Genomic DNA, 12,610 nt, shown 5'->3' with positions numbered 1-12,610 from the left:
TAAGAAAGATGGTGTGTTATGCACAAGCTGGGGAGGGCTTGGTAGGTATTTGAAGCCTCTGCACAGTGATGAGCCACCCCCTCTCCCTGGAGAGCCTACCAAGACATTGGAAAGACGTGCTTGTCCTTGCATCAGTTGTCCCTAAGGGAAATGACAGGTAATGGTGTGAACAGATACACTTAAACACTTTGCTGAAAAAAAWATATATGTTGCAACCTTTGAACATAACACATGGTTATTTGTCCTGCGGTTGTAAGGAACTCGTGATACATTCATTGCACGTACACAATATCTCAGGTGTGGGGCTTGGTTTAGCTGTGTTGGCTCTTTAGAGCAATCAGTTTGACTCTAACTGTGTGGGATAGAGCAAGTCTGCAGGGCTTTTCTCCTGCTCAAGCCTCAYATCAAGACCTGGTGCACTGGGGGTCAGTGCTACTTGTGCACCCTCTCCTACGTTATGGTTGTTACAGGCTACAGCAAGACCCTCTCAGCAAGTACACCAGCGTGGCGGCACACATGACCCATGCCATCCCAACAGCACAGCTTGCAGGTTAAAGCTTCAAAGTCCACCAGCTGCTCACCCAGCCCCTCATTCCATCCAAGAAAAAAAATAAAAATGAAAAAAACAAACAAAACAACTCTAGATATTCACTGATATCTACACAATGGCTCTGGGAATGAGGCCTGCAGATGGTGTCAGCCTGCGTACTTCAGCAGCAGGTTCAGCCTAAGAAGAAGGTGCAGAGGTGGGCTTCTCCTCCCGCGACACAGGGATGGGTCTCTCGCTGTGGCTGGGGTCCATGTTGGCCTGGACCTTGGGGCCAGAGAAGGTGAGCATGCCGTCGCTGGAGAGGGAGCAGGTGATGGCAGACTGGTCCACGTTGGAGGGCAGGCGGTACCGGCGGTGGAATTCGCGGGAGATGTAGCCGTGGTCGTCCTGAGAGGTAAGGGGGGGAAGCAGAAGGTAATTTGGTCAGGTATCTCCCACGACATCATTTTATGCTTGCCCATACACTTGTCCTAACCAGCTGGGCCATCAGCATGGGGCTCCATGTTATCGTGAGATTTTACTGCAAACATCATCAGGGAAATACTACCATTTTATTCTATTTTACAGTTTAGAAAGACCAGATCCTGTGTTGAATGTGACACCCCTGAAGCCAAGAGAGCTGAACAAACCAGCAGGGTAGAAATTTGGCCTCATTATCCTACATGATCTGATCTGCAGAGAGTCCCTGCCAGAGTCTCCAATTTCAAAAGATGTCCAAAGGCAAAGTTTAAAATTCAGAGAACTAAGAAGMAATTTGCATGTGCTGACACAGCAACAGTGTCAACCAAAGGATACAATCTCGGCCCCCTTTTCTTCAGCCTCTGTTTAATTAAGTCTCCGTGGTAACACGCTCAGGAAAAAAAATATATATATTAAAACATTAAAATATATACACTGCTTTGGAGCTAGATCTTTGTTTGCCCAAAAAGTTTATGACAAGAATTATACTCCTGCTGGCATAATTCACTTTTTGACCCCCACAGATATTTCCACGACACATATGTTAAAGTTTCCAAGCCTGAGGCACTTGGCTGGTTTTATTTTGTTTGGTTTGGTTTTGCTTTTCTTTTCCAGGTCAGCACATGAAAACTCTGTTTTCACTAATGATCTGGCTTATGAAAACTCAGCCATGCTTTGGCAGAGMCAGATAATGTTCTTCTAGTCAGATGTTATTAGTGAACAATACAGATTGTCATCTGATGGTTATGGAAGATGACGATTTAAAATAAACAAAAGAGAACTGAGTTAGCTCATTGTCAGACAACAGGCTTGTGCTCTGTCAGAACTGAGCATGCCAAAAACATAATCAGTGCAGAATTCCTTCCTCTGACTATTTTATCCTACAACTCAGGAACATCAGAATGAAAGAAAGCAGGGCTTCGCTCCCCAGTTGCTTCATCTTCATTTGTTATTTCCACTTACCTGTCTTTCACTGTGCTTGCCATGGATTTCCACAAAGTCATCAATAATCTTCACGCTTAGGTCTTCAGGAGAGAAGTGTTTTACATCCAGCATGATTGTAAATTTTTCCCGGTCAGATCTCACCTGAAATGAACATTGTTAAAACCCATAACCCAAGGTTTAAAAATGAGTTGCATTGAGTGAGTTGGAAGGACAAGGAGCCGTAGTTGCATGGTGTCGTGATTTTCCTTCCTGCAACTGCAGACCAGGTCGGCTCACAGCCTGTGGGCATCTGCAGGGATCTCCCTGTGATACACATCACTTCTTCTTGTTATTCCTTTGCAGCTCAACTGCATGTAGTAATCTGCCATTAAAGGTGCACTGGTGCTCAACARCAAAAGAGGATCAAAATCAGCTTAACACTCTGGGACGGGATATACTTTGTCCTTTCAGCTTCTTTGTGGCTGTAGTTTTGTTGCTAGATTTTGGGAGGAAATCAGTGAGACGCGACTAGAGAGCACCAGTGTCTGAACTCATGATAAGGCTTCTGACCACGACTCCAGCAGCTAAATATCCCTTTTACACACTGCCTGTGGAGAACTGCTCCTGAGTTGTCCAGGTCTGTGGGTTTGCAAAATAATAAGAAATTCTTGAGGTGGATAAGGGTGAAGAGGAAGTTCCTGCTCATGCTCGCTCCAACACCAAGCTGCGCTTACATGGTTTATTCTGGAAGAAGCTTACTTCTTCCCTCAGCAAATGGAAGTTAGTTGTGAGGGCAACAAAAACCGCTAGAAGCCAAAAGTCTTTTAAGTCCTAAGCAACTGATAGGAGTCAAATCATTTTCCATTTATTGAAGGGAAGTCTTCTTCTGAGCTAAGATTTCCTCCTGTGCCCAGAAGGGTCAGGTAGGTYGGGGTTTTGGCAGCAGCCTGGTAGTCTTCCTCACCCTTTCACATCAGAGTGCTAGAGCTTATGGACTCGCACTCTGGAAAGCAGCAAGTCAGGATAAATGGACGGAAATGTAAAGAAGGAAAGTAGGGAGATGAGGAGGAAGCCGAGAGCCCTTACCTCTGAAATGCCTGACTCCAGCACGCTGCGGAACAGAGACTGCCTGTAGTAAGGGCTGATAGTGGAAGAGAACAGAGGCAGAAGATCGTACTCGAGGAGACCCTCTCCGAAAAACTGGTCGAACAAACGGCTTGGAATCAGGGGGCCCAGAGCCCGTTTGAACCAAGGGTGCTGGATGGTAATGTCCATGTTTGCTGCTGCTGTGTTTGCAACGGGAGAGAGCGAGGGCAGTGCAACCACTCGGAAGACAGTGATGCCTTTGCTGGACCGCACAGGGSAGCCCCAGAAAAGCTGCCTCTATATATACCAGTCTCACAGAATGGAGGCATTAGCGGGATTTCTCTGGAAAGACATGATCTCATGATGAAGGCAACGTGGTCAGCAGAAATGCGGAGACTGACCTGGAAATGACAGTCTGGTTAGAATCAATGTCCAGTGTCCTGGATGGACACGGCCAGGCAGCAGCCCGTGATGCAAGGGGCAGGTACCTGTGCCCGGAGGCACTCGCACGTCCTCTAAAGAAACAGGCAGAATGGGACATTTCCAGTGAGATTTTCAAAGATTTGTGCGAAGCAGATCTGTTTCATGGGTCTCGGCAGCAAGCCTGTAGCTTTCATTTGAATTTGCTTCTATCTTTCACTACTTGAAATGGAGACATGAAGTGTGTTTGAAATAAATGAAATAGATTCCTCTTGCAAAAGAAGGAAAAAGGGATTTGATTCAGGCTGAAGAAGGGGAAACTTTTACTTTTTTTTGATCTCTCTGACACTTAAGAGGGGCCAGACTTTTCTGTAGCAGTGACCCTGGCAGGGCAAGGAGGGAAGAAATATTAATGTCTGATGCAGAATGTGAACACAGGTTTCGCAGAACGTAAAATTCTCACAAACGGATACTGTGCCAAAAGAAGGGAAAACAAGCTTGTTCGCTCTCCCATAATAACATCTTCAAATGAGCTCTTGACAAAGCCTTTGTTCGGCTTAAGAAAGAACAGAGCAGATTTTTTAATCCCCCCCGTGTCAGGACACAGACCCCACTCACAGGCACTTCTGGTTATGGCTGGTTTGCATTGCTGTTTCATTCAAGGGCGCCTGTAAGTGGTCGAACTGGATGGGGAAGGTTCACATGTCCACCCTGCTGCAGGAGCAGCCATCTCTGAAATGGGAAAAGACAGCAAGACTTGGCACAAGACTGTGTCAATGGCCTGGCTCCCATTTCCATTGGAGTTAGTTGTTAAAGTACTAAATCTTCATGCTGTACTGGACAGCAAAGAGAGAAATTAGGAGCCCCTGGCAGTCTCAGCACTGTTTACAGTCACCTGAGAGCGAGAAAGAAAGAGGAAAGGGCATCTTCAAAAGGCATTTCTGATCTGAGGGGCTAAATCATCTTCTCATGGCACCAGGGACTGGAGATTCTGGCATTAGCCCTTTACTTAGATGCTGAGGAGAAATAGGAACAATCCATGTCGAAGAAGCTAAATTCAGAAAAGGACTAAGGCAAAAAAAAAAAAAAAAAAAAAAGGTAAGCTGAGCATTCCCAGGCCTTTGGGTACCTTGTACTTCCACAGAGTCTTTGGTCTTAATATGAATCGTTCTCACACAGTGCATGGAGGCAAGCACTGAAAAGCAGGAACCAGAACTTCCCATAAAAGGAGATTTCTATAACCAAAAGCAGGAAGTTGAGTAGAAAGACACCAGCAAGGCAGTGGAAAATGCTAAGACAGACAGAATTTAGATTCAACATCACCCACTTCCAGCAACAAAAGGCACTATGGTCTAGTCTTGACTTTCAGGCACAAAAGTCTTCCTAAAAATCAGCTGCCAGATGTGGGTCATTTCCTCCTCAAAAACATACAGAGAAAAAGAGCACAACAGATAGACTTGCTCCTCAGGAGCCAAGTTCATTCTGTCTCAATATCCTAAATCTTTTTTTTTGTTTGTTTGTTTTTTTTTGTTTTTTTTTGAGAGAGAAGAGAAATAAAAAATTCATAAAGTGCTTCCAAGATTTTTACTCGAGAGAGCTATGAGATTGGGGCCATAGTCCCAGGATAGAAATTTCTCTTCAGACATCCAGTGTCGGAGACCTGATAGATGGTGTTTAATCCCATGGTAACAGTGATCTGGTATCCCCAGAGTGAAAGGAGGGATTTAGGAATAGGTTCAAATACTAAGCTGCTCACTAGAGCATACGAAGTAAATGATTTATTTTGCTGGTAGAGGAGCAGATGGGAACCAGGATGTAACACAGCCAGTGAGGTAGGTCCAGTGTTACAGTAGTAACAGCACTTGTACAGTGCAGATCCAGGCCATGCTTCACATGTTGACAAAATCCTTGCAGTATTTTAGGAACATCCCCTCTGTGTTTTTCCAACTGGGGATTGGAAAGAGATGAGGGAGAGGTAGCCCATGAGYACAAGGAGCAATGCACTCAATGGTAGACCCCTTTCGGGGTTTCACCAAGTCCTTAAGAAACTGTGAAAGCCTCATCTGACTTCAGTTCTGACCTCCAACAAGCTACCCGTGAAGGAGCAAGGGTGGAGTAATTGGGCAAGGAGGAAAAAGGGAGTCCACACAGAGCGTACCTTTCTCAATAACACCCTTTGGTAGCACACGGATATGTTCAGTTAGGCAACAGCAAAGCAGCTGCTCACCTCAACAAAATCACTTATCTYAGAGGGAAATCTCAGTGAAATCCAGTGTTCACCCATAGCCGGAAGTTGGCTCCAGGATCAGAGCACATGTGTGTTCAGCGGGATGTTGGGAGTGAACTGTTGAAAGAAGAATGATAATACAAATTTCACCTAAGTTTAATCTAAAATGCAGGATATTACCACATATTCAAATTGCTGAAAAGCATTAACCAATTTTATGTTTTTATCTTGTCTTTACTTTCTCCTGTATTCACATTTTCATGCATCTCTCTAGCATCAATTATATCCTTTTTGTCTTGATGGGCTTTTTTTGTCTTCCTTGTGCAAAACATTTCATCGATGTAGAAAATGTCATTTACAGAAGGTTCTCTGATACAGACATTACAGCGTTTGCATGCCTTTGGGCAACATGCAATCTGCTGAGAATCACTTCAGCAAAACTTCCAGCTATCTCAAAGTTAGGTGTCCAGTCAAAACAGGTTGTCTAGACTCCCTGGTCAGTCAGTGGAGAGAGGCAGGTGCCTCCAGATGGTTTTCATACTAGACTAGTTGTCTAAAAAAGAGGGAATAAGATGTTATTCAGCATTGCCTGCATCTCAGCCAATGAATAAATGACCCTATACAGCTGCCTTAGAAGAAATACCTAATTCTGGACAAGCATAGCTGAATCCCACTGTGTTTTATTTGTGCTTCTCCTTAGAGGGAAACTACCTCTGGGAGTATCAGGTGGGAAATAGCAGGTATGAACTCCATCAACTCTGAATTAAGTAAAGAATACGGCACAAACGGTGAAAGCAACCATTTTGCATTTTTGCACAGAACTTCCACAGGATGCAGACCATTTGTGCATCATTTTCATCTACTCAGCAAATTCATTAAGATTTATTAGTGTTCCTGTGATAAAAACAAACAAACAATGGGTATGGTCATGAGCAGATCCAAAAGCAACGCGTCAAAAGCAGATTTTCTCAAAACCTCAGTGCAAGTTTGAAGAGTGATTCCTATTCAAAAGGCTTTCCAGCAGATCTGACTGGTATTTTACCTTTAAAAGAATTCTTTCCTAAACTAACATGAATTCTTGCCAACACATGAGACTCCTCTCCTTTAGTAAAAGGCAGCATATTGCCCAGGACAAGCCACAGATTAGGCTATTGAGTAAAGTAGGCACTGGTGATTAAACATAGTAGTTGCTTGTTCTTGGCTTTCRATAGTTGTCCACCTGCTCACGTGCAGAATTTTAGATGAGCCAAGCACACGTTCCCACCTTTATGTAAAATGTTGTACAAATCCTGTGTGAGGACAGAAGCACATATTTAAGTGGAGCAGTGAATGTRTACAGTGTAGCTGTAGAAGGTTTGTATGTGATTCTCAAGTGCTATTATACTTTAGATTGCTATTATGTGCAGGAGAGCAGAGAAAGGCAATTTCTCTACTTTAATCTGCATGCCCTTTCCAGTCAAGTGACCTCTGTCAAAATGCAAAGTGTCTATCTCTTAAGATGGTCTTGTGCTTTTATAGAAAATTGGAATGAATTACAATTCTTTTCCTTGCAAATAGAGCTGTCAACTTGAAAATGTAATACCTTGTTCATTTGGGTGGCCCTGCACATTTAGATATAAGCTGTTTAGCAATAACGTAGAAGAGTGATTGATGTTTGTTGATATTTAATACTGAAATMAGTGGAACATGCTAATTAAAAAAAGAGATTTAGAGCAGCCAGATAGAGCAAGGGCAAGTAATATATCTCATTTTGTTGCAAGTTGTATTTCTAACAGTCTTGCTGTGGCAGAAAACACAAAGAAGTTTCTTGGAAGGAGCTAGTGAGCAGGGGAAAACTATATGCTTTTTTTTTTAATCTTACATTAACATAGTTCTAGAAAGGGTGCAAGAAAAAAATATAAGTCAGTATGCAAGCAGTGAGGCTAAGGGGGCAGCCTCACTACAGGAGACGGCAGTGTCAGTCTGCGCTTGTTCCTTGCTGAGAAGCTAAGTACTTAGTAAAAGCTTTTGCTAGAAAGGAACATGGAATGTTTATCTCTCTCCTCCAAGGGATGAGTCCTGCCCCGTTTTTTTTTTTTTCCTCTTCTTCGAAGATCATAGGATCACAGAATGGTTAAGGTTGGAAGAGCCCTCTAGAGATCATCTAGTCCAATCTCCCAGCTCCAGCAGGRACACCTAGAGCATCCAGGCAGGTTTGGAAGACCTCCAGAGAAGGAGACTCCACAGCCTCCCTGGGCAGCCTGTGCCAGGGCTCTGRCACCCTCACAGGAAAGAAACCCGTCCTCACAGGGAGATGGATCTTACTCTCTTTCAATTTATATGCATTGCCCCTTATACCCTTATATTGCAACTTATACCCATTGCCAGAAGATAAGACTCTTCTGCTGGTCTTCAAATACATAGATATCATCGAGGGCAGTACTTAGAATCAGAAGCTTCAAGCCTTTCAACCACATCTGTCCTGAGATACAGATGTAAGAAGCAACAACTSGCTATAACTGTACTCACCACTGCAGTAACTTCCCATTAGATATCAAGAAAAAGAGTCATGTGAAGAGTTTTGCTGAGTTTTGAATGCTCATGATAATCTTAGAATGGACTGCAGCCACATTATTAGAGTAATTCACATAACACGCTTCACCAAACAAGGCTGATGGGGGTGGCAGAGTTAACACATTGGGAGGCCAGATATGAGAGGAGGCAGAAGTTACATTCTTTTTTTGTTAGATGAATCTTATTAAAAGCAAAGGGGACATTTGAAAACCCCTCTTTGAGGACAGTTTCAAACAAGAAAGATGCCCATGAGTGCAAGGGTTGCTATATGCTGAGTAGCTTTGAAAACTRGTCCACGTATTAAGATGGTTAAACCTATATCTAGGAGCCTAACTTTAGCAGAAAACATTGAAAATCTCAGCTTGCGTTTCTTTTCAAAGAGATCACATGTTTCTGGAGAACTCKCAAAATTCCCACTTTCCAAATGCCTGGTTGCTCCATCAGCCATCCGGCTGGGAGCAGGTGAACAATTCCCCTGCACCCTGCACCCTAATGCTGGTCAAGACCAGGTTGCTGCTGGAGGATCTTGCCTCTAGGAGGAAATGAAGGCTCTTTCTTTGAAGTGTCCTCATGTCCTGTGGACCTASAGGAACTGCAGGTGATCTAGAGGGTCCAGAACTGGGGTCCTCTGGAGGAGCAAACCCCAGCACCAGTCCTTGGCATTGCCTTCTTGGGCAACCAGAGGGAGTGTTGTCATTAGCAAGCTAGAAGCTGAGGTTGTCCCTAGCGTAGGTCATCATATTTGTCCCYTTCCTTGTCTCTGCATCTTTTGCTTGATGAGCTGTCATCTCTTGCACTGCAAGTTTAGTCTCACACGGTCTCTTGTCTCATTCACAACAGCTTTTATCCCACAGGAAATGTGTTTGTGAAGCTACTGAATTTTGGAGACAGCCAGGAAGAAAGTGAATGCAGAGGGGACTGTTGTGGAGGTGACACTTCCACTTTTCTACCTAACAATAAATCATTGTCTCACTGTTTTTAAGACAGGGTCTTCCTTTATTGCTGGTCTTCGGGATTCTTTCTGCATTCCCTTATCTCCTTCYTCCCTATTTTAAAGGGACGAAGCTATTTTTGTTGCTTAGCTTATACCAATTTGCACTCAGATTTACTATTCAGCTATATACTGGAAAAGTTAAATATCCACTCTCTCCATACAGAGACAGATATTTATTTTATCTAAAGAATTTATATAATACCAACAGTCTGCCTTGGTGCAGCCAAAGAGGCTTAAAAAATTACTAGCAATCCCTTTTTTCCACCTCAGAGCCCACATCCTAAACACTGAACAAATCCCATCAGTGTTTGGGGCACATAACATCATTGTCATCAAATCAATGGTGAAATTACGTGCTGTTAATCCTTGGCATTCATTCAAACAAGCTCAGCAAGTTTTAGCAGCACAATGCATTTTATGTTTTCATCAATGGATTTACATAGTGAATGAGGGAYGCTCTCTCCTTCCCAGTCTGCAGCAGCACTAGAGAGAGAGATGAAGGAAATTTGTGGCACAGAGAACAGGAGCACTGGGAAAAAAGAAGGAAGCAGGTCTGGAAACTTACAGCTGCTAAGTAATGGTACTTCTCCCCATCTGTAGATATCAAAGGACCTTAAAAAGCAGGTAAGTGCCATCATGGTAATGGGGAAGAATATGTAAAATGACTTCTCAGTGATCACAGAGAAAAGCAGAGGTACAATTTGAGCCCTCTTTACTCCCCTATTTTTTCTATGAACTAAACTTTGCAACTCCTTTGCAACTCCACAGAGCTTGCTGCTGCGCGTTCCTCTGCCTCGCAACCAAGTCTCATCTCTGTGAGCACTCCATGGCCCCTGTCCCTGCAGTGCAAGATATGCCTTTTGCTTTGGAAATTATGCTCGTGCTTTTCAGACCAGATAACTTAGGAGTGCAGGATTGTTGTGTCATGTGGTATTTACTGACCTAGATCAACGAATTAAGCTAAGTGATATAATCGTTSAAGTAATTAAAATGTTGACCTTTCTTTTTTTTTTACAGGAAAGGAGAAATGATGTCTACTTTGGCATGAATCTCAATATTTTTAAAAAAATCATTAAAAATAATAAAAAATAATAACAATAATATGCCATCATAGAAAGCTCATTTWAAAATGAACAAACAAAAACCCTCACAACAAAGCTCTGATTATTTTAATTGATTTTTTTTCCTTTCAGTGGTTTGGGCAGTTTGTACCAAATCTATAGCAGAGCACTCCTGCAGATCTTTTCCAGAAGGAGAGTATCCTCCTTCCGCACTGTGAGCTGCAGGGAAGCCATAGGGGCACGGAGGGAGGAGCTGGGAYAGGGCAGAGCACGCATTGCCACGGATATTCACTCGACAAAGAGGCAGTGTGAAAGGCCCATGACGTGGGTGGACTAGTTATCTGGGGTGGAGGGAAAAGGGATCACAGGAAGGGTTACCCAGGACGGACAGTGCATTGGTCTGCTGGTACAGGGAAAGAGGAAGATGGAAAAGTGGTGCAGATGTCACGGGGAGAGAAGAAAAGAACCAGAGGTGGGGCTGAAGGGGTCTGCAGTGGCTTGGAGGAGAGCTCCAGGTAAGAAGATTGGAAAGCTCCATAACAAGGAAGAAGAGCAGTCCAAACAGCAGTGACTAYGTAGAAGGCATTCTGCAAATGATGCAGCCGCTTGGCAATTTTGCAGTGAACCCCCTAGTCCTTGTTTGAGTCTGCTTGTCTCTGTATGACCAGGGCTTGGCAGGAAAATGCTAGGCATAAAGGTAAGGGTATATATTATTGAATGTGTCGCTAAATCACCCAGGAAAGCTCAATAAATTGCCTAGGTGCAGGTGATGCTGCTACTAACTACTCAAGGACAACTCTGAGAGAAGTTGTCTTGTGTCCAGGTATAAAACTGGTGCTGGAACATGGGGTTTTTTTTTGTACTAAAGTGATCACGGAGATTGGTGAACAGGGCAGGAATGTAACACCAGATACAAAACAGACACTGATGAAGGAGGGTCTGGCAGACAAGTTATACTAATGATTCAAGTTAGGAAGAGAGACACAGAGAGACTTTTTGGTCTACAGAGACAAAAGCATACATGATTCTCCACCAGCTATTTTGTATATGCAGCCTATCTGTATAGTGAGGGTACTTAATGTCAAACGGCATGCTGCAGTCAGGCACCTCCTGCACAACAAAATTGCATCCAGATTCTCCTTCAAGGGAGCACATTCTTTAACAGGGAACTGTCAAGCTCTTCACTGAGGGGAGTAATTTCTTTTTTTCTAACCTTTATCAGGTCCAGAAGGAGCTGTRCACCACTGCAGGACCTGCAAATCTCTTGACATTGAGGAGAAATACAAGAGAAATACAGCTTTCACGYGGCTTAGTTCCCACATCCCTCCAGCCAGAAGAAACCCACCATGTCTATCATCTAGTCTACCGGACAGCATAAAACCTCGTTCTTGATGGGCTAACAATCCCCATTTCCTTAAACCTGGACACCAAACGAGTCTGTTACAGTGGCCACAGTCTGGTAACGCGCAGAATTTATTTTCACAGTAGCCCAGCCACCAGCACCGCAGAAAAACACCGCTTGGCAGAGAAACCCTTAATGCACCGGGTGCCTGGGCTGCTCCGAGATCCCCTCGCTGCGCTGGTGCGCGCTCATATGCGGGTGAGCACCAGGGCGAGGGCAGCGGGGGCAGCAGCAATGGGATCAGCAACRGGGTGAGCAGCAAGGGGATCAACGCCACGGCGAGGCGCGGAGGCTGCGGCCGCGTGCGTCACGGCGCCCACGCGGCAGCTCCCCGCGTTACGCACGGAGCCGTTGCGGCTGCTCGGCATGCCTGGGGCACGGAGAGCAGCCGGCGCGAGCCAGCAAGCCCCTTGACGTTCCTCATGATCTCGCGAGGTAAATGGAGCGCGCAGGCCGGCGACTGGGGCACGCTGCTGGGGAGAAGGCTGCAGACTAAGGGATAATCCAGCCGAGGAGCATCACGTTTCCCAAACTCTTACCCTCATAGGGCAGTGTCGCGCTCAGGGACAGCAGGCAGGGGCAGGCTTCAGCCAGCTGGCGCAACACAAAATGACCAGAGCTCTGCAGTGTGCAAATGATGCTATCATTAAGACTGCTGCAGCATTTCCAGTCTAAAACAACCCCTCTTTTCCCTTTTTCTTTTTTCTTTTTTTCTTTTTCCCTTTTTCTTTTTTCTTTTTTTCTGGACACTGTGCAAAAGGTCATAATTGGCAGGAACCAAATACAGTGAAGGAAAAGAAACAGAAAAAAAAATAAAAGTCACTACAGCTCCAGAGTAAAGGAAATAAATGCATTTTCCCTTTTTATAACAAGGAGGAGAGGTGAAGCAGAGGGGAGAGGTAGCTCTGGGTGTAAAAATCATTASAGTAACGAT

At 44.4% G+C, this 12,610-nt stretch overlaps 1 protein-coding gene and 1 long non-coding RNA gene across 2 annotated transcripts; one reads left to right on the top strand and one right to left on the bottom strand.

Annotated features, from left to right (window-relative positions):
- Nucleotides 1–565: 565 nt before the first annotated feature.
- On the bottom strand, nucleotides 566–3,277 carry CRYAA (crystallin alpha A). The gene is made up of 3 exons (XM_026036180.1): nucleotides 3,020–3,277; nucleotides 1,973–2,095; nucleotides 566–937 (listed from the first exon to the last, which is right to left on the bottom strand). Exons 1-3 carry the CDS (start codon nucleotides 3,206–3,208, stop codon nucleotides 728–730), a joined length of 522 nt encoding a protein of 173 aa, XP_025891965.1. The 5' UTR covers nucleotides 3,209–3,277; the 3' UTR covers nucleotides 566–727.
- Nucleotides 3,278–9,800: 6,523 nt separating this feature from the next.
- LOC112944671 lies at nucleotides 9,801–11,627 on the top strand. Its single transcript, XR_003248815.1, has 2 exons — nucleotides 9,801–9,837; nucleotides 11,497–11,627. It is a non-coding gene; the product is annotated as an uncharacterized LOC112944671 (long non-coding RNA).
- The last annotated feature ends 983 nt before the right edge of the window (nucleotides 11,628–12,610 follow it).

The sequence above is a fragment of the Nothoprocta perdicaria genome, unplaced genomic scaffold (assembly GCF_003342845.1).
Source record: "Nothoprocta perdicaria isolate Ctin4 unplaced genomic scaffold, notPer1 scaffold_171, whole genome shotgun sequence".
Taxonomy (NCBI): domain Eukaryota; kingdom Metazoa; phylum Chordata; class Aves; order Tinamiformes; family Tinamidae; genus Nothoprocta; species Nothoprocta perdicaria.
The sequence above is the reverse complement of the archived record's forward strand: the minus strand, read 5'-3'. Positions and strand labels throughout refer to the sequence as shown.

Coding starts and splice junctions, on each gene's coding strand:
- CRYAA (XM_026036180.1), bottom strand. CDS start 3,208: ATGGACATTACCATCCAGCACCCTTGGTTCAAACGGGCTCTGGGCCCC. Junction 2,096..3,019: donor TGGAGTCAGGCATTTCAGAG/GTAAGGGCTCTC, acceptor TGTTCATTTCAG/GTGAGATCTGACCGGGAAAA. Junction 938..1,972: donor GCAAGCACAGTGAAAGACAG/GTAAGTGGAAAT, acceptor CTTACCTCTCAG/GACGACCACGGCTACATCTC.